At 38.9% G+C, this 27,127-nt stretch overlaps 2 protein-coding genes across 9 annotated transcripts in view; one reads left to right on the top strand and one right to left on the bottom strand.

Annotated features, from left to right (window-relative positions):
- WDR64 (WD repeat domain 64) overlaps positions 1–7,610 on the top strand; it is an 85,846-nt gene extending 78,236 nt beyond the window's left edge. The window contains 7 exon segments of the mRNA XM_085298255.1: positions 449–510; positions 933–1,042; positions 1,830–2,015; positions 3,823–3,922; positions 6,413–6,493; positions 6,671–6,704; positions 7,487–7,610. Of these exon segments, the coding sequence (XP_085154381.1) occupies positions 449–510; positions 933–1,042; positions 1,830–2,015; positions 3,823–3,922; positions 6,413–6,493; positions 6,671–6,704; positions 7,487–7,575 (662 nt within the window). The 3' untranslated portion in view covers positions 7,576–7,610.
- A 9,903-nt stretch (positions 7,611–17,513) lies between these two features.
- LOC146599622 (uncharacterized) lies at positions 17,514–27,088 on the bottom strand. Of its 8 annotated transcripts, none has more exons than XM_085298258.1 (3): positions 26,814–27,088; positions 22,450–26,023; positions 17,514–21,188 (listed from the first exon to the last, which is right to left on the bottom strand). In XM_085298258.1, the coding sequence occupies exon 3, from the start codon at positions 18,821–18,823 to the stop codon at positions 17,873–17,875; it is 951 nt and encodes a 316-aa protein (XP_085154384.1). In that variant the 5' UTR covers positions 18,824–21,188; positions 22,450–26,023; positions 26,814–27,088; the 3' UTR covers positions 17,514–17,872. The 8 variants fall into 8 exon arrangements, with proteins under 8 accessions (XP_085154384.1, XP_085154385.1, XP_085154389.1 ...); XM_085298259.1 differs by having other exon boundaries at positions 22,450–22,469; XM_085298263.1 differs by having other exon boundaries at positions 17,514–18,875; positions 22,450–22,469.
- Positions 27,089–27,127: the final 39 nt, after the last annotated feature.

Genomic DNA, 27,127 nt, shown 5'->3' with positions numbered 1-27,127 from the left:
GCACTAAAAGGTGGTAAAACTTTAAGCTTTCATTATATATGCAATTTGTCAGACTTCATCCGTTTTACTAGAATTGAAAAATAGTTTCATCCCTGGGAGGATCTTGTTCTTGGTTTTTGTAATACCTCTCTTGAAAAGATGATTCTCATTTGTTACTCATATTTATTTACGGAAAAATCTTTAAATTCTTTCAACATCAAATCTGTTCAGTTAAAGACACATTACTCACAAAGAGTATATACATTTCCCTTATGTGTTAATAAATGGTCTAACATTTTCTACATTGTGTTTGACAATGAGACAGTAACATGCCATTGAAATAATTTTCATGTACCTGTAATCTTTGCTTCATTCTGCCTGGTGGATACCAAGAGGATATGGTAGTAACTGGCAGATGTGTAGCACTGATGAAATCTGATCATGTTTTGCTTTTTCCTTTCTTAAACAGAAGGATATATTTTGCGCTGGAGCATTGGCTCATTCTTCAAAGATCTACAGAACAATAAAAATGTAAGGAAAAATCTGACAGATTTTCCTATCATGAACGGTATACTGCTCTGATAAGACAAATAGAGAAAAATGGATTTGGAGCTCTACAGGGACTAAAAATGTTTCCTGCCCATAAAGGTCGTGTCTTCTGCTTGACATAATAACTTAATGCTGTGAAAAACAAGAAAAACATAAGTAAAATGCTGCTAGTAATATTCCATTGTGTTCAAAGAGATTATTTTAAGAATGAATTTATCCATGTCCCCCAAACAGTGTTTCTACCATATGCCACCTGCAGCCTGTTTCATGGAGGGATTATTATTTCACCTCTTTTAATCTTCAGAAAGCCACACTGATAAACCTACTCAACTAGCAACTATGGTAGCACACAGAACTGCCTGAAATGTGGTTGAATGTGCCTGAATGTTGCTTTTGTCCCTCAGCAAATAAAGGAGGAGCTCTGCTGGAGGGCACACTCTACCAAAGTGGTTGACTTATTTCATGAAGAAGAGAAAAATGTGGTAGTGACATCATCTATTGATGGTTCAGTCAGGTACAAAAATGTCTTTTCTTACTGCTATGGCCAGTGAATTGAAGTGTCTCCAAAGTTCCTTTTCTTGCTGGACTTGCGTATAACCGAGAACTTAAATAAGATATAACATTGGGTGAACTTCCTTTTCTGTACATATAAGAACTGATATTTTTTTAAGGAACACATCCATTTTYCCCAGAAAGTCACCCCTTTTATAAACTGTCATTCTCTTTCTGTGAAGTGACTTCAAATGCATAGGTAACAAACCCATCATTTGGAAATGAGCTCCTGTTCTGATACCATTTTACCTTTCCATACTTGTTGGGTTAGCATGGGCCCTAAACATTTCATGTGGTAAAGTAAATCATTTCAGTCTCAAGCTGCTTTATAGACAACTACACAGTTCATTCTTGGCTAACAAGTAGATTTGAATGGATATTTTTGTTTTTGGAAATCAGTAACATTCAGGAAATTCTGCATCTACAGAGCTTCCTGCTGTGGTGGCAGAACCTTACTGCAGGAGCAGTTTAGGATATTTTACTCTTCTGTTTGTTAATTATAGAACTGTTTGTTTGTTTTCTAATTTGCACAACATCCCTCTGAAGTTTTTTTACTCTCAAGTTAGATTTTAACAGTCAACTTCAGTCTCATTGATACTGTATACTAGCATACTGCATTCTAGAACAATTCTGTGGAACTTTATCAAATAGACAGATATTTTGACAGATTTTTTTTCACTTTTTTTCCACTTCTAAAAGTATTCATTTTTCCTTTCTCTCCTCTGACACTGCTCCTACTATGTATGTAGGCTCTGGCATGCCACAAACGGATACTATCTTGGTTACTTTGGACAGCCCAGAAAGTTTGAATTATCAGAGATCAGTCAGCTGATTTTGCCTTGTGATGTTAATAAGTTTCCTACAATAATTAAAGAGGAAAGCAAGTATATGGAAAAGAAGAAATTTGAATATCCTCTAATATTGGACAGAGAGAAGTAAGATCTCAAACATTTACATACATTTATGATTTGGGGAACAGTTCYGAAAATATTATACTTAACAAAGCACCTGTCAACTGAGGGTGAGAAAAAACATTAATATTTCTCATGAATTATTAAGTATAATCTTTTTTTGAAATGATTTTACACACTTTGGATAAATCTGGTAATTGTTATAGATTAGTAATGGTTTGAATGTAGTAATAGTGATGGTTAGATAATTGCCCTGAATCTTAGCTTAATTAGATTCTGCATGTTATGTACATTTTTCAGGTTAGGAGTCTATTTCCCTTCTATTTCCACAAGCTGATACTTTTCTGGACCTCCAAAATTTTAATGAAAAAGCTTAAAGTTAATAGTCTCAATCCCCAAACAAATCTTTCTGTAAGAGTAAACCCAGTTTAGTCTTTCACTTTAAAAACACTTTTTAAAATTTTCCTGGAGTGTTGTGGATACATGCATATATCTCAGACTGTGACATTGTACCCTGGTATAAATGTGGCGTGTACAATAGCAGTGTTGGCTACTTCCTTCCATCTTTTCGAATAAGTAGCAACTTGTTTGAAGTCTCTACAATCAGAGCTGCTATAATTAAAACCAGCTAGCCTTAAAGAAATTGCTTAAATGATATGCCTGTGAGTCCTTTTTAAGGATCCTTCAAATATTTCAGAAAAGGAGAACTGTTAGCTTTCTTTGTTAACTTTAATTCAAAACATTAATTAAACAGACTTGAAGTAAATAAGAAGCCTGTTTGTGCAGAAATCATGGTCCTAATGATAACTAGAAAAAAAAGAAAGACAGACAGTCATATGCTGTGCAATAGAAAGTTTAAGATTTATCATTAAGTATATTCTGTGTGCTGTCACCTCAGAGTAACTAGATTCCTCTTAATTAACTGTAATATGGATAGGATAGCTAGCCTATCTTTACTAGTCAACAATCATCCAAAAGGCTGTGTTACTTATATATACTAGTCTTTGCCCTTTACAGGATGTAGCATCTTCTTTTTGGACTACTCAGGCTCAAATGTCTTCATAATGCTACTACTGTTCTCTTACTGGATAGCTGCCGTATGTTTTACTAAGATGATATTTTATAATTTCAGATTAAGTTAATTTGAAATTATATGTATATATATAACTTAACAAATTAAGTTATAAACATAATTAAGTTATAAACATAATTAACAGATATTCTGCAAATGTTCATACATGAAAGGGAATGAACCTAGCTGAATGGCATACATGCTCACACTTTAAAGCAGTGGCTCAGGCAACCTGCTGAAAAATTTCAGCAGTGCTATGCAGAAAAATGTCTCAGTTTTGTCTCAATTTGACATAATTTTTCTGATTATAAATGAAACTGTGTTCAGCTGCTCCAGTAGACACTATACTCTAGACCTTTTCTTCTTCTGATCAACTTTGGAAGCCAGGTATATGAGCAGAGGAAACCTTTGTTATGAAGGTGGCATAGAGGAACTGTGGTCAGAACTAACGGACATGCTAAAGAGTCATTAGACAGTGAGCTAGCACTCAGTTGTAATAACTAGTTTTTCTTATGTTAACATATCCAGCCTCTTAAAGATGACAAGCCAGTATCTGGATTGATACGTGAAGCCCTTCATGACACCTATGAAGCTCCTAATCCTAATATAAATTATATTTTGAAGATGTTTGGAATAATTTATACTTTAAAATAATATTATTTTGGAGCCAATTGTGAATATATGTTTGTTCAATTTTGTATATTGTCATTTTGATGGGAGCATGATTTTTTTCTGTCCTCTTCTGTGTTGTGTGTACAGGTGGAAGTCACTGACCAGATCATCTTTAGTTTTAGAAAAGCCTGCACATGAAGATGTAGTTCAAGACTTCAAGTTTTTCAAAGCTTTGGCTTCTCCAAAGGTAGCTAGCATACATGCATCAKTTCTGTGCAACATATTAGGAAACAGGCATAATAACCCTGTATGTCCTTGTCATTCATGGAAAAGCTAGAAGAAAATGCATAAACAGAGGGATCAGATAAACCTTCTTTTTGGTTTTTATTCTCATTGTGTCACACTCCCAAATTCCATATAGCAAGAAGCACACACTAATTCACTTGTTTGGCTTAACAGCATAAAAATCTAGAATTTTCACATGCTCCAACAGAAATCTTAAACATCATAGGTGTAGCTGATGGAAATGTGAAAATACTAGAATATTCTAGTATTATCAGTGGATCCCTGGTTATGTGCAATAGCTCTATCAGGGTTCTCATGAAATCAGACTTCAGGAGGTTCTGAGTCATTTTGAGTGTTGCTGCAACTGAATAATGGTATAACTCCTAAAGCTCTAACTGAATAATGGTACACTCCTGCTTCTTTACCTGGCTTAGCATTCAAAAGTCATAGCCTCAGATAAGGCTTCTTTTGTGAGAGTTGTACATTAAAAGGAAAAATAGAGAATACTACTCCTATGGCTACCTGCCCAAAAAAGTCTTTTAACACCTTTCTGACCATTATTCCCCAAAGGTTAGTGACCAGCAGATAGTGATGGGGATGAATTAACACCCTCTCCTAAACTTTGTGATACTGTGAGACTTCTTTGTACCGCAATATTTATCCTAATGAGACTAGTTAAGGGCCAGTCAGTCAGTCAGTAAAAGACAACATAACTCTGTGTGGCAAGTTACTTCTCTCCATGTGCTTTTGGTGAAATGATAACCGTATGAGTCAACTGCACTTCCCTTTACTGTTCAATGCCCTGGTTTGCCAGCGAGTCCTTACTTTCTCTCTTCTCCTCACTTGCTCAGATTCCATGGCTACTAAGATCAGCTATCTCCTCGTCTGGGTGCATTCTGTCATTTCACTCCAAGGCAGCAGCAGGTTGCCAAGCCCTCTTAAGACACAACTACACTAGACATGGAGGCTGTATAGTCTCTTGAGTTGCTTGTGTGTAAGCTACAGGAAAACTGCTTGAGCCACTCTTGCGCCRTAGCAACATGTGCTACAAAGTAAGGATAGTTGAACATTGATCCCCCTGCTATTCAACAGCTCTAGATACCGCTCTGCATAGTAAGAGAGGAGAGTGTTAGTGGGAAAAATACGTTGCTGCTGTGTATAAAACAAAATCTGTTATACTGTTGTAGTGTCAGTGGTTGAGAGCATTGTTGGACAGGTCAGTAGAGGTGGGCTCCACTCTAGGTTTTATTTTTCTTAGTCATTTGAAAAGAGGACTCACTGGTGGTCTCAGAACATAAATTAGTTGCATGCTCAGACACATTGGCAGTGGAGTCCCTTTCTGATTGGGCTGTTGATTAAAAAAAAGGGATTGATTTGCTTCCATTTGCCTTGAAGAGGAACAAATCAGGACTTCAGTTTGCAGTTCAGTCTAGAGGTGTGCTATTCAGTGGCTGTGCAAATATCTGGAGTATCTCATTAATATACTGTAATTCAGTTGTCCGATCTTACTGAAGTCAACATGCTTAAAATTGACGGACAGAAACTGAAACAGAGGAATTGAGGAATGTTCTATATTGCTGAAGATGCGGCACTTTAAATTGGTCCTATTGCAGTATACTCAGCTGTTCATTTAGAAAGAATGTTTAATAAAGTGTAGCTAGAAAATTTCTGTACAATGTATTGTTTCAGACAAAATCTGTGTTTGCAAAATTGATAAAAACAAGAATTCTTTGCGGTATTTCATTCTTCAGGTGCTTTTTTTTTTTTTTCTTGTGGTAGATCATAAATTGCCCTCTCAGGGTGAAAGCATTGCTATATCATCTGAGGACAGTTTCCTTTCCTGCCTTGTCCGTAAGGGCATATACCTATTACCTAGTTAAGTCTCAGAGTAAATGTGAGAGTGAGTGAACTATCAAAGTATTTGAAAAATTTTCACAGCTTCAAGGCTTTCAAAAGCTTACAGCAGAAACATCATTTTGTTCTTGTGCCTACTCCAATACCCTTGGCTAGACCTCCACTGTCCTCTAACAGCATGCATCCACCAAATCTGACAGGTTCCCTGAAAATGATTCCTGTATTGAGCTTATTCAAGGTGCTAATAAGTGACAGACCTAAACAAGTGTTTAAAGCTAGATGTAACATAGGTGATAAAAATCATTTTGCTGTTAACTACCTCGATTTTGTGTTTCTTAGAAACTTGGAATTTTGCTAGTTGTGCATTTTCTGTAGCAGAAGGATGACTCCTTCCTAATTGTTAAACAAAATTCCAGATAGTATTTACATGATACAAAGGAAACCTATGCATAAACCACAATCTCTCTACATAATAATGACACACATTTCTTCAGGTAACGTAAGTGCTATCATACAGTTCAATATCAGAAGTAATATTTAACAGCATTTCTGAAGTAATTTTTAGCTAGTAATGAACTGACTTTGTTCTCTTGATCAGATCCTTAGACAACCTTTGGAAAGTTTCAAGTCTGGAAACAAAGAGACTGGTGTGGTATTTGGATCTATTCCTATATATGAGGTAAGCATAAGTGTTTTCTACCTTTAGCAGTAGCATTGATACAACAAAAGCCATTACTATTAGTAAATGTTTAAAATCATGTACTTTAACTTTCTATTAACTCTCTGCTTCTCAATTTAWTTTTTTGACATGGCTTGCATTACTACCTAACCAACTCCATTCCCCGTTTGGCCGTAGTTGGAAAGCCCAGTTGAAGTGTGTGCGCTGCCAAGTGAGTATTCCAGCCATTTACTTATCCTGCTAAATCACACATCATTAATTTTGTGCTCAGCCTCTTTTCTTGTAGTCAGTCCAAAAACTATTATGCTTATCTGCACAAAGCTTTGACTACTGTAAATTCATACCATTTATGGGTGGTATTTATATGATTTATGGTGAGAGGTCTAGCTAGGATTTTAGGTTCCTGCTATGTAGAGAGATCAGAACATCCACAGCTTAGTGTACCCCACCTATGATAGAATGGAAAGAATTACCCCTTGCAGAGGTTCTGATTTCTCTCTGTAGAGAGAATCTAGACAGCTTGGATGAGATTCCTAATTTTTAGATGTTGAAGTTAGGATGACTTCAAATTGACTTTGATGCATTCAAATGTATATAACTTAATGCTTCTGTAAGCAGCATTAAAAGCAGAGTAGCTCATTCATAATAACCCGATGAAAGAGAACTCAGGAGTTAGTGTATCCTGTTAGTGTTCAAATAATTGTTACATACAGTATTCTTCTACTGCCCATTAATGTGCCTTGGAAATCTGTATTTTGTTTCTCCCGGAAGAAGAAAATAAAATGCAAGGGTCATATGCCTTGGTAAGTTGGGAGCAACTGAACTGAAGCCAATGGCACTGCAGTGGATTTACAGTAAGATGAGATCAGACTTTATTATTTTCTRTGGGATGCATACATGACAAACAGTTGTTTGTACTATTACAAAACTCTATCAAAGTGGCCTACACATCTGAATCATTATCTCTTGAAATTTCACATTTTTTTTTTCAAGGTTATCAGTGGAATAAAGCTGAAAGGTCCAGTCTCACTGAATGGAAAATGGAGCCAGAGCTCAGTGAAGAATAGCTTCAAGACAAGTAAACATAATATCCATCTTCGGACAAGTGTGTTAGCAGTTTCCTCAGTTCAAAATTTTTCCCTTTTTTAAATCTTATATTTAAATCCATTTCATTAGTAAGCAGAATTACAGAAATCAAATATTATCTCCATTCCAGTCCTTCATGGAGAAAAAAAATCTAATAAAGCTRGTGTATGGTTATAAACAACAGATACTCACACAACAGCTCATCTCACTCCATTTTATTTGATGTTTAACAACAAAAAAAGTCTTGCTACTGTTAACTACTTAAAGATTCAGAGATATAAACTATGCAAATATGCTTGTGTTGCTAGCCATACAGACTTCTCTGAAGGATAAGAAATGTTATTCCAGAGCTTCCGCTCTAACTTTTCTCTCATGTTTCAGGAGCTTTGGTGTTCTTGGATAGGCAAAGATTTGGGATGGAATATTCCACAGATAGTACATATATGCCACAGTATCCTAGACAAATGTCTTCTTCCAGAAAACAATTAGATTTCTTTATTAATCATGCTTGATAGGCCAGCAGTTTAAATAACTTGGAAAAATTCTGTTTTGGATATTAAATATGTCCCCATATTTGTGGGAGTGCACAGAGCAGCAGCAAGTAACATCTTTTAACAATGTGCAGTGTGCATTTTTCTACCCAGTAGAGACAGAGGAGGAAGCCTAATCAGTCTAGGTACTGGAGAAATTGCAGGAARGGGTAGTTCTGCATGACACTGTGGAAATATACATACTTGGTGACTTCCCAAAGCCTGCCTGTTAGTTGCAAGAAGACAGTTTATGAAACTTCAGGAGAGAAGTCCCACAGAATTTTTGGCTATCCTTTCTGACCACTTTGCCATGGATCTTTACTCCAAATGGGAAATTACCATTAAAGATTTTCCATCAGAAGGAATTCTACAGATGAAGGCTTATAGGTTGAGCACCAACATGTGCTGATCTGCAAGTTTTTGGTAAAGAGGTATGCTTTGATCCACTGAAGTAACAAAAAAAAGTTTTCCATGACACAGGTAGTGCCAGAATTCTTATCTGCTTATCTGCTATTTTTATGAAATCTGAATCAATATATTTGAGAATGTATCTGGAGTACTGTATCCAGTTTTAAGCTCCCCATTACAAGACTTCATATACTTGCTTCATATACTGAAATAAGTCCAGTAGAGGGCTGTCAAGATTATCAGTGGGCTGGAACACATGACATATGAGGAGAGTCAGAGAACTGAGTCTGTGCACTCTTAAGAAGAGAAGGCTAAGGGAAGACTTTATTGCCATCTACAATTATCTGAAGGTAGGAAGACAAAGATGAGAGAGCCAGACTCTTCTCAGAGGTGCGCAGTGACAGGACTAGAGGCAACGGACACAAATTGGAACATGAGAAATGCCAAATAGATATATGGATTTTTTTTTTTTTTTTACAATGACAGTGATCAAGTAGTGGAATAGGTTGTCCAGAGAGGTTTTGGAAACGCCATCCTTGAAGGTGTTCAAGAGTCAGCTGGTTGCAGCCCTGAGCAGTCTGATCTAATTAGGTCCATTTTGAGCAGGGATAGGACTAGATGACCACTAGAGGACTCTTTCAACCTAAATCATTCTATGATTCTATGATTTTTTTATGTTGAAATACAGACTGATACTTTATTAACATCATAGAATAAAGGCTTATGCATTTAAATTACAACAAAGTTGAGCTGAATTTGTCTGATACTGGAATATATTTGTTTTATACAGTGGAAACGTAATGCAATAAATGACCAGAAGAAAATGTGACTTGTTTCTTCCAAAATAAGCAAAGGATGGAAAAAGTCTTAAAATCTTTTCTGTCTTACCTTCTCTAATGCTGTGTTCCTAAGAAGGAAATACCTATGATGAGCAGTGTGGAGTTCAATTAGCAGTTAGTTATGCAAGTAAAAGTTATTTTTTGCAACTAAATCTTACATTCTGTTTTACAGCAATCACATCTGTTTGAGAGAAGACTCACAAGACATAGTCGAGCACCAGCAACAAATGTGGTGCCATTCAGCACTTTGGCTACTTCTTTCAGCCGTGTGAAGTCTACAAGTTTCTGCAGTTATAATCAAAATAAACTCTGTCGGCAAGGCAAATTAGATGTACTGCAAGTAATAGTCACAAGCATTCAGGCAGGTGCTGGATTCAGGCAATTTCTGCTCTGAATTGTTCTATTTTCAGAACTTCAACAATATCACATTAATTCAGACATCAGCTCTTTTAGTATCTTGAATATCTATTATTTTCCAATCCAAGGATGCAGGAGACAATTGTTAGGCTTCACAGTCAGCATAAACGAACATCTAGGGAATGTTTGCTTCTAGCAAATCCATTAAACCTGGGAAGCAGCTCAGCAGAAAAGGGTCTGAGAGTCCTTGTGGACAAGTTGAACATATGCCCTTGCAGCAAAGCTGCATCCTGGGCTGTATTAGTAAGAGCATGGCCACCAGATCCAGGGAAATGATTCTTACTCTCTACTTGGCACTTGTAAGACTGCACCTGGAGTACTGTGTTCAGTTTGGGGTTTCCCAGTACAAGAAGGATATTGACATACTGGACAGAGTCCAACAGAGGGCCACCAGGATGATCAGGAGACTAAAGAACATTATGCACAAGGTGAGGCTGAGAGAACTGGGCCTGTTCAGCTTGGAGAAGGGAAGGCTAAGGGGAGAGCTCATTGCTGCCTACAACTACCTGGAAGTAGGAGGATACAACGATGGAGCTAGACTCTTCTTGGAGATGTGATAGGACAAGAGGTATCATTGAATCATAGAATCAGTAAGGTTGGAAGGGACCTCCGGAGATCATCTAGTCCAACCCCCGCCCTGCTCAAGCAGGGTCACCTACAGCATGTTAGACAGGGTTGCATCCAGGCAGGCCTTGAAGATCTCCAGAGAAGGAGACTCCACAACCTCTCTGGGCAACCTGGTCCAGTGCTCCGTCACTCTCACAGGGAAGAAATTCCCCCTCATGGTCAGGCRGAACTTGCTGTGGTTCAGTTTTTGCCCATTGCCTCTTGTCCTGTCACACAGGACAACTGAAAAGAGTTTGTCTCTGCCCCCCTGACACCCTCCCTTCAGGTACTTACAGACATTGATAAGATTCCCTCTCAATCTTCTCTTCCCCAGGTTGAAGAGGCCCAGCTCTCGCAGCCATTCCTCATAGGGCAGATGCTGCAGCCTCTGATCATCTTTGTAGCCCTACGCTGGACTCTCTCCAGTAGCTCCATGTCTYTTTTGTCCTGGGGAGCCCAGAACTGGACACAGTACTCGAGATAAAGACTCCCCAGGGCTGAGTAGAGGGGCAGGATCACCTCCCACGACCTGCTGGCAATGCAGCCCAGGAGACCATTGGCCTTCTTGGCCACAAGGGCACATTACTGGCTCACAGTCAACTTGTCATCCACCAGCACTTCCAGGTCCTTCTCTGCAGAGCTGCTCTCCAGCCAGTCAGCCCCTAGCTTGTACTGGTACCCAGGGTTATTTCTCCCTAGGTGCAGGACTCTGCACTTGCCCTTGWTGAACCTCMTGAGGTTCCTCTCTGCCCAACTCTGCAGCCTGTCCAGGTCTCTCTGAATGGCAGCACAGCCCTCAGGTGTGTCAGCCACTCCTCCCAGCTTGGTATCTGCAAACTTGCTGAGGAGGCACTCTGTCCCTTCGTCCAGGTCATTGATGAAGAAGTTGAACAGGATGAGACCCAGTACTGAGCCCTGGGGAACTAGCCACACCAGCCGCAGGCCTCCAACTAGACTCCACGCCACTGATGACGACCCTCTGAGCTCTGCCTTTCAGCCAGTTCTCAATCCACCTCACTGTYYACTYGTCTAACCCACACTTCCTGAGCTTCTCTAGGAGGATGTTAGGGGAGACAGTGTCAAAAGCCTTGCTGAAGTCAAGCTACACAACGTCCACTGCTCTTCCCTCATCTACCCAGCCAGTCATTGGTTAAGCAGGAGGTAGCAGACACAAGTTGGAACATGGAATATTATCATTAGATACTAGGCTTTTTTTTTTTTTTAATCATGGAGGTAGTTAAATGCTTAAATGGGTTAGCCTGAGTGATTGTGTAATCTCTATCCTTAAAGATTTTCAACACTCTACTAGGCACAGACCTAGCAACTGAATCATATTAGACTTGTTTTGAGAAGGGCATTGGACTGGGTGGTTTCTAGAGGTCCTTTCCAAACTAAATTATGATTCTATGATACTCAGTCACTTAGGAGACTGCTGTGATACTAGGGCTGCCTGTGCAATGCTTGCTGAGACTTTATGCCTCAGTATAATAGTTAAAAATTCCAACACACTGAGCAAGGAGACACTCAGACTACCAATGGGAAATGCTATGAGGACCAGGCTGTTGAAGTCTATGTCCTTTTAGGAGACTCTGAGTCACATGATTTAATTCTTTCTAGAGCTGAGGCTGGTATGTACACCTTTCTCAAAGACCTCTGCTTTATCTTTGCTATAGCCTTGTCATTTAGGGGCTTTGCTGGAGAGAAGACAGTATTTTCCACACTGTGCTCAAAGATGTGTTTAAATAYTCTGTATTAGTTTTCATCTGGACTTTTGAAATGGCTGAAGAAACTAGACAATTTAAGGATAACAGCTGGAGGGTCTTCTACTCAGAAGACAAGTATAAACATGGAAACAAAGCCAAATAGAACAGGTACCTCCCTTTAACATTACATTTTTACATGCTTGAAACTATTTGGAGTTATTTCTGTGGTTTTCAAATCATTTTAAAGGTTGCTTGTTAAAGCCTTAGGAGAATTTAACTTAAATAGTCTTTGCATCACAATGATGTTTTATAAGGACAAGAATGTTGCTCTTAAATAGTCTTCATGCTATCAGACCTTTTCATTAACCAAAATGATCATTTAGTTATGGCAAATGTGTTTCAATTACATGTAGCCAGTGCAGCACCCTGGAGCTACATGGACAGCACCAAACTGGTGAGAGTGGTCAATACATTGATGGTAAGGAAGTCATTCAGATCTAAAAAGACTGGAGATATTGGGCCAACAGGGGCCAATGCAGTTTCCTGAAAATGGGGTGGAGTAGCCCCATGCAACAGTTCACAGTTCAGCATGAGTGCCAAATGAGGAGCAGCTTTGCAGAAAATGACGTGGGGTTCCTTGCAGACAACAAGTGGAACATGAGTCAGCAGTGCACCTTTGCAGTGATGGAGATTAACCACATACCCCAGTATATGCATTTCAGTGGTATTTCAGCTGTGACCAGCAGGTCAAAGGATGTGATTATTCCCCTCTATTTGGCATTTGTGAGACTGCACCTGGAGTGTGGTGTCCGGTTTTCAGCTTCCTAATATAAGAAAGACACTGATATACTGACAGAAGTCCAATAGAGAGCCATCARGATGGTTAGGAAGCTGGGCACACATGACATTTAAGAGACTGAAAAACTTTAAGCTCTTATTGGTGTCTGTAACTACTTAATGGAAAGTTATATATAAGATGGAGCTAGACTGTTCTCAGAAGTACAGGGTAAAATGAGGAGAGGGCAACAAGAACAACTGAGATCAGATATTAGGAAGAATATTTTCACCGTAACAGTGGTCTAACATTAGAACAGATTGTCCAGAGATTATATATACTTGCCTCCTTGGAGATACACAAAACTCGACTGAGTATCATCCAGAGCAACCTTATCTGACCTTGAAAGTGGACTGAACTTCAAAGCTAGCTCTGCTCTAAGCTGAGGGTTGGACCAGGTGACCTTCAGATATCCCTTCCAAACTTAAATTATTCTATGGTTTATGATTAGTGTATGATAAAAGGGCCATCCCTCATTAGTAAATGTGAAGGATTGCTGTGATCAGATGTCATTAAAAGAAATGATGAACAATGTGCAATGATAAGCAATGTGTGTTTTCTTCCCCATTCCATTGTTATAGAATTCTCCACACTTAGCTGTCAGTTTAAATTTTTCRTTTGCTCTGTGGCTGCAAGCACAGTGTATGTAAGTTATTAGGTAAATTTTCCCCAAATGGAAGTAAATTTTGAGGATATGCCTTTAGTCCTAGGTATCTTTATATTGTGTCTGAGCTTTATTCTAGTGTTTTTTCTGGTCAGTGAGTGAATCTCACTATCACAAGTAGTTCGTAAAAACAAAATCGTATCAGTACTACAGGTTTTCCCTAAGGTTGATTGCCTTTCCAAACTGGATTACCCTCCTAATGGTCTCTTTTCTAGTTTAATTTGATCTTCTAGGTTGAATACTTTTACCTGCATGAATCACATTCTATTAGACTTGGTKGTTTTCTTCCTTGGCAGCTCAATTACAAATTACAAATACTGTTTCTGAACAGATCATTCTTCTTTACTGACATTTCCAACCTAGTCAGTTCTACCACCATACATTCTTTTCCTTGTAAAGCTCACTGACACATTATTAGGGGTTGTATAAAACCTGAACAATGTGTTTTCAGCCCACAGACATCTCAGTATTGGGTAGGCTGGTGTGAAAAGTCACAAATTATTTTTCCCAATTGTGTATTCTAGTCTGCAAGCTGGTTTTATCTAGCAGATATATTTTTCTGCATTAAATATGTATTTGGAAAGCAACTGATAAGTTATACATTTATTCTGCCACCAATCAGCACTGTTTGTAAGTTAAGCCATCACACCTGGATTTGAAAATAAAGCTGCAGGCATCACTCCACCTGTTTGTCCACTGCTCAGGAAAAAAATGAAAGGTTTTTCTGTCCAGGAGGTGGAGTATACTGCCAGGAAGTATCCTTAAATAAAATGATGAACTCTACAACAATGAGAGGAGAGATAGAAGGTAAGTCAGAAGACATCTGAGCTCTTTAGAAGATGCCAACACAGAGGAGGAAGGACAGCATAGCAAATGATCTACTGAAGTCAACCCAAGGGAAGAAGCAACAATATTCTGGGAATAACTTTCCCACAATATATCTCTCAGCACACTGTCTTCACAGGCAGACTATAATTGCTTTTTCTGTTGGCTATTCACATACATTATTCCACGTAACAAATCATTTGCTCAGAGTCTGTCCTTTCTGTATTCATCCAGACTTCCCTCACAGCAAGCCTATCAGATAYGTGTGACAGACACTGTCTGATTTTTCAGGTGAGGACAGATTGGCTTATGTACTGGAAAACTGTTCCAAAGAAAGGAGGAAAAAAAAAAAAAAAGAAAGAAAGAGAAAAGTAGCCTGACAAGAAAAATGTATGAGGTGGTGAAATCTTAGTCTTTTCAGATTCTTTCTTCCTATTGCCACAGTTGCTTTCTCTAACAGCTGCCTGTATCTTTCACTGGACTCAAGCAAAGCATGTACAGTTGATCTAGGAAAGTTCAGTTGCTTACTTTTCTCCAACTTGGGGATGACAGAGCTTATTACAGCTTTGAGATGTTGTTCTGGAGGATGTCATAGCAGGAGGATGAGGAAATGAGAGTGCTGGATCACAAATGGAGGTATAGCCTTATAAAACCAGCTCTGGGTGCCAGAGTGAGGACCTTCTTCAGCCCGGAGTTATTGAGAACATAAAGGAAGGTCTGAAGCTTGAAGATGCTCACCTGAAGCAGCCACAGGGGTTCCTTACTAAAGCATTAGAKATGCAAATGCAAATTTTCCATTCCTGGCCCAGTAGTTCTTTGGCTGAATCCTCAGAAGATGCTATACATCTACATTCTTCTTTAGTAATGCTACTAAGGATGGAAATACGGGGTAAATTCCTTTGAATGACAACATTGTTGCACACTTCTCTCACCAATGAGCAAATGCGAGTTTGAAATTGAGCAGTGCTTGATTCCTGAAACTCAAGTGATCAAATCATCTTTAAGGGATACAGAGCTTGCATCACTGCTGTACTGGTTCTATGGATAAAGAAATTTTTCAGTATTGAAGGTAACAAGCATGCTGCTTCTGAAAACACTGAAAAAAGATCTTTCTTACAATTTACCCATATACATACAAGAAATTGCAACATGATTGGGCTCTGGCTCCTTTTCAAGGACTACTTTTATGATTGTGTAGCTTTTTTAGCTCTTTCTGTGGCAATAGGTATCTTTTTTGAAGTGTCTGCCTCCAAAATCAGTTTTATACTCACAATCTCATGAGAGTTAGATACAAAACATGGAATTAATATGCGCTTCTATTTCTGCTTGTTAGTTCCTTGCTAATGCTTTGAAAGAAAACATTCGTCCTCCTAACTAGAAGAATACATGTTGAGCTCAAATTCGATTAATTTGCTATCATGATTTCCAAGTGCCTTCCTGGCATTTCAGCATTCTGAGACAGTACCCCACTCTCCAACATGACACAACAAAGACTGGAGAATACATATCCTATCACCATCTGACTAAAGGTACAAGTCATTTCTCAAGTGCAACACCTTAGTACACAGTTATAATAATCTATGTAGTTAGTGCAATTAGTACTTACTACTCTGGGGGAGAAGTTCAGCATCTTTTTTCTAAAGCTTTTTTTTTTCCCCTTCTCCCTAAACTGTTGATAATGAGCAGTGTTTGATATGCTGCCCTTCTTAGAAAGACTGCCTTCTGATGAGCTCAATATGAAATGTCTTGCATTGATTTATGTTTTTAATTGATTTGTTATAGGCCTATGTTGGATTTTTGGATAATGACATGTTTTTAGCATAGTATCCTGTTGAAGTATATTTAATATTATGATCAACGAAGCTTCTTGTTAAAATCAAGTTTGTCTGACAAAACAAGTGGCAGCAGATAAACCAGAATCTGTTAACTATTTACTATTTGCATCCTCTTCATCCTTCCTAAGATTTACTGGTAGCATATGAAAGCTAATACTCCTGCAGTTCCCTAAGTCCTGTTTTCCTTTGAAAGACAGTCACATTAGCTTTCTTCCAGTTATCTGAAATTTACCTAGTCCTCAAAGATTCATTAAAAATTAACAGTCCAAGGTTCAGAGAGCTCATATAAACAAGCCATGCATGACATTTCATAATTGTGTAGGTTTCTCTTTGGCATTGTCCTTACTTATAATTGGAACAAAAGTATTTAACTGTGGCTGTAAGATGCAGCAGTTGCATCCCACTTCTTTCCAGTTTTTTAAATACCTCTTTACAACTGAGTAGTTAGTCATTCTTCTCTTTTATCCAACCTGTACCACTGCTCTGACTTCATAAGTCTTAATTTCCAAGTTACGCTGTTTTCAGTCTTGCTGGCAGCTGCATTAGGCTTTCCTTATTAATTGCGTGGATTTTTCAAGAGCTGACTTGTACTCATTTCTATTCACATCACATTACTTTTCACTGTGCAGAATGGTCCATCCCTAATATAATAAATTTCCCTTTAACAAATTCAGTGTTTAATCCTATGCTGAACGTAGGCAGTGCACAAGCTCTCAGGAGAGAGCCATGCTGCAAGGAGAACATGCAAAAATGCATGACATTTATGTTCTAACTTTAGCAGCTTCCCATTTAGCAGGTTGCCAAGAAAGGTTGTGGAGTCTCCTTCTCTGGAGATATTCAAAGCCTGCCTGGATGCAACCCTGTCTAACATGCTCTAGGTGACCCTGCTTGAGCAGGGGGGTTGGACTAGATGATCTCCGGAGGTCCCTTCCAACCTTACGGATTCTATGATTCTATTACCTTAATGCTAAGCTGTTTAGTTTGCAAAAAATACAGTGCAATGTAATAATGCTCTCATCATTTTCTTATAATTCATTAAATTAACAAAACCTGAAGTAATTCAGATTGTGTGTCATTTCTCAGCATTACTGTTTCCTTGAAGAGCTCCAAATCCTAGTGCTTTATAAACACCACATGAAAACTGCTCCCAGTCCCAAACCTTTTACACAGTGATATTATCCGATTGCGTGGTTTTGTCAAGTGTCATAAGAAAAGCAGAGACAGTCCATTTCTGTGAGCAGATAACCTACTAATGTACTGCAATGCACAGAATTATTTAGGACAAGTATATCTGTTTATTGTATCCTACAGAACAGAGGAAAATTCCTACTGGAAAGAAATTGAGAACAGAAAAGTGTATCAGACAAGTGATAGTTCCAGAGATGTCCACTCATCTTCAGGCAGTCTTTTCACTGTTGGATCTAGTACAAAGATGTTTGTTAATTGGTTCGCTGGTACTAGTTGTAGATTTTCTCAATCAGTTGATGTTCCTACATTGGTTTGCAGATTAGCTTATTTCCTTTAGTATCCATGACTGATTGCAAGTTTAAATGTTTCAGCTGTATCAGTTCTTCTGTTGTTCCAGATCACAACTATATTATGGGAAGCAACCTCAACAAAGACAGCCTTTTTCAGCATGGCGGAAGCTTACGGCTGTACTGATTGCAGTAGTTAGTTTGCCAGAATTTCATTACTGCCCTTGCTAGTGCTTTACAAAACTTGGGACGTTCTTCAGCTGCCCTCACCCACTGGGGCAGTTCAATCTGAATGGCATCAATTGTGCCAGAAGTACGAGAGCCGAAAGTCTTTGTGATGTATCCACCACTATAATAGCTACCATTGTTTGGACTRGGATTGGATGGAGAAGGCACACAGATGTAATGGTTATTTTGTTCTTCAATATATCTACCCAAACTTCTGTTCCCTGTGAGCAAAGTCTCAAAAGACACATTGACTAGCTGATTGGCCAGATGACTAATAGAGGAACATGATGCAGAAAAGACCCGCAAGTTGAGGGAAGTTTTTGAAAGCGTGTAACCTAGTTCTATCCACTGTTCAGGGTGTGCTTGTCCATGGATATCCAGAATCAGCCCCCCCGTCATCTGTGATTTTGCAGTGTTCAGAAATCCCATATATTCCTCCCAGGCTTGTTCTGCTTGGGGAATTCCAAAAGAGGCTTCTTCCTTTTCCCTGTTCGCATCCATCTTGAATCTTTGGAGATGGTTTACAATGATATGTGGAAAAAAGCCATCAGTAATGTTGCTGATTTCATTAGCAAGGGCCTGAGCCACCTCTATGGTATACCTGTCTTGGTTGGTAAGCACCTTGCACTTCTTAAAATTTTGAATGCTTCCAGGAGGGCAGTCATGAGAGAAAATACAAGAGGACGTCTTTGCATCCCAACAGCCAGCATCTCGATCAAGAATGTCCTCAGGTTCCATCGACCCACCATGTGGGACAGAAAGAATTATGTTMATGTTGCCCACTTGATATTCTGTAAAATTATTTTGACCAAAAATAACTTCCTTGGTGTCAGTGATTTTCAAAGGCAAATATAAAATGCARAGGAGGAATAGATACATTTTGTTTTCTACTTTCCACTGGAGGACTCAGCAATATGCAATATGTCAATACCTACACAAAAGCAAAAGACAGATTTTTAGAGGATTTACGGCTGTGAATATASGAGAGTGCTCAGCTGCTGCTGAACACAGTTATTGATTAACCTATTTTAATTTAACTCCATGTAGTGCAAAGAAGAAAAGTACTTATTTGAGAAGCAAAAGTGAGCAGGACACTTAGTGAAGCTAGACAGAGCTAATGTAGTTTTCAAAACAGAGGAGTCTCCCAGAATAGCAGAGGAAGAAAAAAAWTGTAYGTTACTGGGCTTCCTTTCTTTTCCYGAAAAGCACAAAGACTATTTGATCATCCTATATGGTCCCAGAGACTCACTAGATCTTAGAAAAATACTTAAAATAAAAATTTTCCCACCAAAGCTTCTCTTTCTTCACCTCTGAATTTTCAAGAAAAATACAACAAAATTTGACAGACCATCTACATCTCATTAAACTGAGTGAAATATTTTTCCATTATCCATCCAGCTACAGAAACTAGAAGCCGTGTCAGCTCAGACCATCACTGGGTTTGTCTAAAACAAGCAGACCAGTAAAACCCRGGTGTTACCATGCTCTACCTCTTGCTAGCTCCAGACTACATTCATATGATAGCATCACAGATAGGTAGCAGTAGAGGGAWTAAGGAGTAACTCTCCATTCTCTTCAGTTTTTCAGGTTTCCATTCTCTTCAAGGGAGCTAAGATTTTTTTAAGCTCCCACTAACTCTTCCATTTTTTCCAAAGCTGGAGTTCAGCAAGATGCTGGCAGTGCTTTCTGTTTTGAAGGCATTAAATTCATAGAAAAATCAGAGCCTTAGGTATGTGTTGGTTGGATGTAAAATGAATGACTAAAGTCAATAAAGAGCAGAATAAAAAAGGACATTGGATATTTTTCACTTCCATGAATTAAAAAATGCCTCAGCTAACAGGCCAGTTGAGGAGTATGTAAATAGTGCAGATAAGGCAGGCTGTAGTGTTGCCTGCCCTCTCCTTATTCCATCACCTGCAGAAATGCAGAGGATAAGAGGAGCAGAYGAGGAGGAGAGTAAGAAAGCTGCAGATCTGCAAATATCTGCCCACATCCCCTAGCCTGAGAGCATGTATCCCAGCAGCCAGTAATACTGAGAATAAAAGCATTAAAGTTTTTGTAACCTCCTTCTCTCCTGTCAGTCTGTGCTCGCTAACATGCTCAGGGCTGCCTTCCACAATTCTGTAACACATTTCTCTTCAAACCTAAAGGAGCAGTAACCGGCAAAGRAGCCAAGAAGGTATCCTGTCCCCTGTCCTAACAATGCTGCTACAAAGACAGCCTGAAGCATGGTGTCTCTCTGCTCCCTGCTGTAACCTCTGTACAGTCTCCTACAASTGATGCAGCTCCTAGCGGGGCAGGGTACCATATGGAAGCTGCTTCTTCACAGGTAATTGTGGCCTGCACAACAAGAGCCAAATTAGTTTATCCTAGTTCATTTACTGCATCAACTCTCCATTYGCCATTTGCCTAAGCAAAGTGAGCACTTCTGTACTTACTGGTACACGTCCTACTCACAAAATATCAACAAAACTCTGGTATTATGGTTTTCAAAGAAAATCAAAGTAGGAATGAGAGAAAATGGAGTTCTACATAAGCTGATTTTCCTCACACCAGCCAGCACAATGACTGCCATCCAGTGTTGGTCAATTTACTACTCTAAGAAATGGAGTGGGCAATTCCACCCAATTAATGCAACGAAAAATTCTTTCCCCTATGTGAGGCAGGCATCAACATCCTGCTGAACTTTAAAGACAATCTCCTTTACCCACTGGGCTGGTCCACACTGAGGAGCCTGTACATGAGAAGCAAGCATCCATCCTTCTCTGTTTTTTGTGGTCTCAAAGTCCACTGAAAGTCTGTGGACTAGAATCAGGTCCCTGGCAATCTGATCTGCAGTTTTTCCACAGGTCATGATCAACAGCTCCTTCAGGCTTTCCAAAAGGATCTTCACTCCTGTTAATCCTTGTTACTTGGGCTTTAGGTTTAAAACAAACTTTTATCCAAGCCCCTCACATAGTTCATGCTTCCCTAGGCTAACCTAAAATACAGACCTTCACCTGCTAGTTCACCRCGTTACCAGAAGCGTTGACACAAAGGAGTATTTTCAAGCACTATTCAAAATCCCTTTTGCGAGAGAGTACAGACTGCAAAAGAAAAGTGACACAGGCTACCTGTGTAATGTAGGAACAGCTTACCTCAGGTACAGTGGGGCCCAGCAGCACATTAAATCAACAGCAACAACTCACAGGCGCTGTTCATCTGCCTCAGAAGGACTCAGGTTCCCTTTGCCTCAGGCCTCCAGCTTAAATACGATGACACAGTTGTTACTTTCCCACCACCTGCCAAAATGTTTACTGTCCTCTGTGGCAGTTCRCTTGTCTTTGCAATTGCTCGTTAATGATTAAATCAAGCTTTTTAAACTGCTAGATCATCTTTAAAAGATATTTGGAGACAGAGCTGTGTATAACTCCCAAACTGCGAGAATATCGTGTAGGCACAACTCAGGCTCTGGCGAGAGTTGGAGCCCAGAATAATTTGATGACACCACATTGGTTTATAGAGTTCTCTGGACAACGTACAGGGGATGTAGAATAAAAATCCTAATTCCAGTAATAAAAGCTAGAAAGCTATTCTGAATTTCATACCAGCAAAATACACAGATCAAATTCTAAGCAGTGCAGATTTTTATAATAGCAATAATATGGAATTCCCTGAAATTCTGAAACCTGATCTACGATTTTCCRGTCTATGTCATTAAGTTACCACTATAGCTGATGATCTGACTAGTAGCTTCAGCAGAGTGCAAGATTTTGAGTATTTTAATCTACCTCATGAAGACAATTCCAGAAGTACCAGACTTACTATAMGAAAAGAAGTTTCTTAAAAGTCTGCAAGAAGTCCTTGTCCATCATGGTGCATAGTGGGAACAAAATTAATTTTGCTTTAGTTTAGGTGCAAAGGTCAGCCATCTAAGTCTAGTGATCCCATTCCCTCTCTATAGTCAGTGTTGAGAAAAAAGCACCTCTAGAGTTATTTAGTTCATTTATCTTCGCCACCTATCCTAGACTTCTATCAGGTGTCTACAGGGGTCTTTTTTTTAATTATAAAGAGACTCCACTGAGATTCCACTGAGACTTTGACCGTTCATTTTAATTCAGTGAAATGCACCCCAGGMATTGTGCCATCTGCCAAGGGAACAGCGAGCAAACAGTATAGCTGCCTTATCTGGGCTATAGCTGTTCTCATTGTTGATTCTCAAAGGGAGGTAGTGACTCTTGTGTGAATTCACCAAGTGGGAGCTGCCCTGTTTCTACTCTTGCTGTAGGAGCCCCAAGCTGAGAATCATCAATGGGTTCTTTGATTTATCATGATATTTGAGTGATAGAGAAACTCAAGCTATAAGCTAGACGTCAGACTGTAAACACCTAATATGAATTTATTTCTCCAGTATCTATAAGCTCAATAGCAGAAAGCTTCAAATTGCAAATCACACAGTCAAAATCACAGCAGACTTTGTGAATTAGAGGGAGAATTTAATTAATGTAGCCTGGTGGAAAAATTACCTGCTAATCCATCAATAGTCCTGAAAAAGAAAAAGGATGATTACTTAGTTCCATTTTCAATTTCCTTTAGGATATAAACAGCTTATTAACAGCCCAGCATAAGAGTGACCTCTACTATCTTCTCATTTATAGTGCAAAATATCATCAACCTGAAGTTCAAATGAAATGACTCTGCAAAGCTCTTCATTTCTTATTACAYGATATGAAACAGTAATAAAGGAATGTTTCTGCTCTACTTTCTATTTCCAGATCTATTTGTAATGTATTCTGCCAGTCACTGTTACAAAACTGCCCAAGTTAAATAAATACAAAAGGGATTTGGTACAGTCATTCCAAGTCTTATTAAATCCCCCAGGCACACAAGCTACCTGTGAAAGGAAAGGCATGTGTATATTATTATAGTAAATAATATATTATAAGTCTTGTTCCTAACTACAAGGACATGCCACTTCTGGCTTCCGCTGCTATTTATGGGAAATTTTACAGATATACTACCATGTGCTTTAAAGAAAAGACATTACATGCTTCTGCAACATACTTACATGCTTACACTTACATGCTTTACTATTCTTTAAATAACTCACCAAAGTATTATAACCTTACTACCTCCTTCTAGGAGACATTGTTGAGCTCAAAGATCAGTATCTTTAGCCTATATTAGTCAAGATAACTCTGAAACCAACAAATCCTTTAATTCCTTGTAACGTGGTACTTCACACTATGAAATGTAATGCTAGATGTCACAGATAATTTGATTAAAGCCATTTGTTATAAACTGAATGTTAAAGGCTATCACAAATATATTATATGCTTTGGGATGTATTTGTGAGAAAAACGGTAAAATGTGAACTTAGTAGAATTTCTTTGCATGATTTATTTGTAGAGGACCCAAGACACAAAGGTCAGTTTGCGTGATCATGGTAACCTCAGATACCCCACAAATCTACTGTAAAATCTACTTATAGCTTTCAAGATTTAATGTAAATCATGGCTCATTCCAAGCTATCCGTCCTTTGGAAATAAAGAATTGAAGATCTGAAAATCTGAACTGGGCAAGAATTCTGTGGTACTGTCTTTCTTTAATGAAAGTTCCTTGGCTCCAGTGCTTCTCAGTCTGAGGTTCACCTTACAACTATTTTTAATGTAATCTATACAAAATGGTCAAAAGTGGATGTAACTGAATTGCACATGACATTTTAAATGATATTGATATATTATACTGTCTACCCTGGTTATTGTTTTCACCATGAACAGAACAGTTTGAGGGAAAGAGAAATGTCAGAACATAAAAAAAACATTTTTTAAGTGAAATGATCATAATTCAAATGGAATTGTAATTGCAATTGAATTTAAAACTTTTGGAGCATGCCAAATGCAGACAGAATCATGGAGTTAAAAAAAAAAGATCAGTAAAGAGGAATTTCATCAACATTTTCAGCTTTAAAACCTCTTAGGCCATCACTTACTAAATTATTCCTATACATTTCTCAATGCACAACACACTTTTCTTAAGAAGTCATAATTCAGAAGTACTCTTTTCAGAATGTATTGAATGTAAGTCTTTGTTGTCCACTGTTTGGAAATACTACTTTTTTGCCCTGCTGACTGGATCATCGATGTAACAAAATCAAAATACTGAAAGAGCTACACAGACTTCAAACWGGCAAGCCATAAAACAAACTATTACCTGGTAGATAGCTGCCTAAATATATTTTTCACTGTGAATTTTATTTTTAATTTAAGCAAGCATATCTTTATGTTAACTACCAAGAAAAAGAAACTTTGTAACATTTTTCAAACTCAAAAGTCTAGTCAATTATTGATCGTTTTACTCCAGACATCCTATTTCTCAGTTCCACCTTGAAATCTTTGCAGCATAAGTGCAGTACTAAGATCTGAGGATGGCCCGTGTTGTGGCTGGCACAGGTCCTGATGTAAGCCTGTGTCTGTGCTCTGACCAGCTCAGTGCCAGTATTACTCCTGCTTTCTTCATTCCCACAGCAGGATCTCACTAGGACATGTCAGACCCATCACCTGAGGATAAGCCAGTCTGATAGCTCCTACTTGTGGTTCTAGTGGGAAAAACATGAGAATGCTCTTCAAGATACTCTAAAGTGAATTAAATGTTATTTCAYGAGATCTGGATGGACATCTGCGATATTGATAGAAACAAAGAAGACTGCATATGCAGTCTTTCTGATTTTCACGTTTCTTAAAAATGGTAAGTCTTACACATAGAAGTGAWTGATTTCCTGTTTAGAATTACAAATGACCCGAAAATTCAAACTATGTGAAATTTCAAGTAAAGAAAGTACTATTTGATTCTTCTGCATCCCTATCATTTTTTCCTCCATTCCAAGACAGGCTCATGGTTTCCCAATCTCTTTATTTTTTTTTAATTATTTTTTCAGAAAATAAACAAATAAATAATTTATTCTGATGCAGTGATAATTTCTATCCTATAGTGCTGGTGAAACCTCTGGTCCAATGACCTCAGTACTTGCAGCTGGAAACTTGCATACATACTGGAGTAGCCTCCAGTCTTATCTGAATACTAGCTCATCAAATAAAATAGCCACGCAGGTTTTTGTAGATCACAGAATTTTTGCATAATTCAGTATTGCATATATGGTTTCTCTTTCTGTATCTCTTCCAATTCTTTACCAAGTTTCTCATTAGCAAAGATATGAAGACATCTCTTAAGGATTAAAAAAAAAATCAGAACTAAAATCAATCACAGAATCATAGAATGGTTGACATTGGAAGGGACCTCTGGAGATCATGTAATCCAATCCCCCTGCTCAAGCAGGGTCACCTGGAGCATGTTGCACAGGATCATGTCCAGGTGGATTTCAAACATCTACAGAGAAGGAGASTCAAAACCTCTCCGGGCAACCTGTTCCAGTGCTCTGTCACTCTCCCAGTGAAGAAGTTTTTCCTCATATTCAGGTGGAACTTCCTGYGTTTCAGTTTGTGCACATTGCCTCTTGTCCTGTTGCTGGGCACCWCTGAAAAGAATCTGGCCCCATCCTCTTGACWCTCTCTCTTAAGATTCCTCTAGGTTGCAGCATGTGCATTACCAGTAGAAAGAAAKTAAGGTTGGCACTGTAATGAGTCCCTTGTTGTCCTACCTAGTTTGTGGTGCATGCAGTTGGCTACTAAACTACAGTTTACTACATTTTATGTGTCAGATAGGAAGCTCACTACTAGCAGATGGATAAATTGCAACTTGATCCCATTCATGACATGTCCCAAAACAGTAACTAAATCTGTGCAATAAAAATATTACTTGTATACTTGTTTGGTGCAGACTATTTTTTAAAACCCCTTTGTGTACTACTTCAAATTTCAGCATGTCATATGGATGTTCAAGCTTTTTTAATGAAAGAAATTTTAAAAGCATGCAAATACAGATTTAGAATTCTAACTTTGGACACCAATACTTACATTAGCTCCAGGGTTTCACTGCTACAACATCTGTCCCTCCTTTCTGCCTTTGCAGTCAGTGACCTATTTCCACTCTCCCCATCCTCATACATTGGGTGAGCTTCAGGACTAGGTGTTTTGTTGCATCCTGCCAAAAYTCTGTTACTCCTTTTGATTCCAGTATATTTTAATATTTATAATTTTCATGTTTGCTGTTATATATATCTGCATTCAAGAGCATATCATAGATACTTTGCTGTAACTGACTTATCAACTCTCTGGAGTAATCACTATGAAGAGTAATTTCAGAAAAGGCTCATTCTATGTATGACTATCAWCTAACACCCTACTAACGATAGTACAGAACTGGCGGTTATTTTTTTAAGTTCCCTATTCATACCTCTACTTAGATCTCCAGAACTTTTACTTACAGATGTTTGGCCTCTTTACATGTAAAAGGCAGCAAATGTAAACATATTTTTGTTCCTCTGGTGGTTCTTCTGTTCTTCTGGGTTTGTTTTGTTTTYAGTTCACAACTACCAGAAGAACTTTTCTATATACTAGAGTATAGATGTGACCAGACAGCAAGGATAAAAAGAAAGAACTGAAAATAAATGCTAAGTACAATAATGACACAGTCTTTCCGGGATGTTGACCATGATTTTTGCCACTAGCAACTTSGTGGTTACAGAGAATTTGCATTATGAAGTACTGCCAGCACAAAACTTTCAGAAAGGCATGTATCAGCCCTAAGGCAAGGAAGAAGTATTTTAAATTTTTTCTATATTTTGCTGAGAGACGGCAAAATCGCATTCAGCACATGACATGTATTGATTCAATGCACTGCGTATATTTTAGCACATTAAACGTATTGTAATGCTTGTGCAGATGGTAGGATTAGCCGCACTCCCCTTGCTGGCAGCACATCAGCGGTTTACCTCGAAATGCCGCGTTCCCCCAGAGCTCAGGGCGCCTGTCCTGCGCTCCTTCCGTAAACCCTTCCTCATCCTTCCAGCTTGGGTTCAAACCACCACAGAAGCTTCCGGAAAACTTCCGGTCCCCGCTACGGAAGAGATCCCGGACCTGCCAGGGCTTTCCGAGCGCGCCGTGGCCAYGCGTGTCCCAGGCGCTGGCGCTGGAGCCCGGCCACCCTTCGCCGCCGCCGCCGCCGCGGCCCTCCGGCAGCCCGGACGAAGCCCCGCGGCTGGGGCGGCGCCTCCCGGCGCCGTTGACGGCTCGCGCCCCTCCTCCC

Source organism: Rhea americana, unplaced genomic scaffold, assembly GCF_003343005.1.
Source record: "Rhea americana isolate MKP2758 unplaced genomic scaffold, rheAme1 scaffold_137, whole genome shotgun sequence".
In the NCBI taxonomy this organism is placed as follows: domain Eukaryota; kingdom Metazoa; phylum Chordata; class Aves; order Rheiformes; family Rheidae; genus Rhea; species Rhea americana.
Note: the sequence above shows the minus strand (reverse complement) of the source record. Positions and strands in the feature narration are given on the sequence as shown.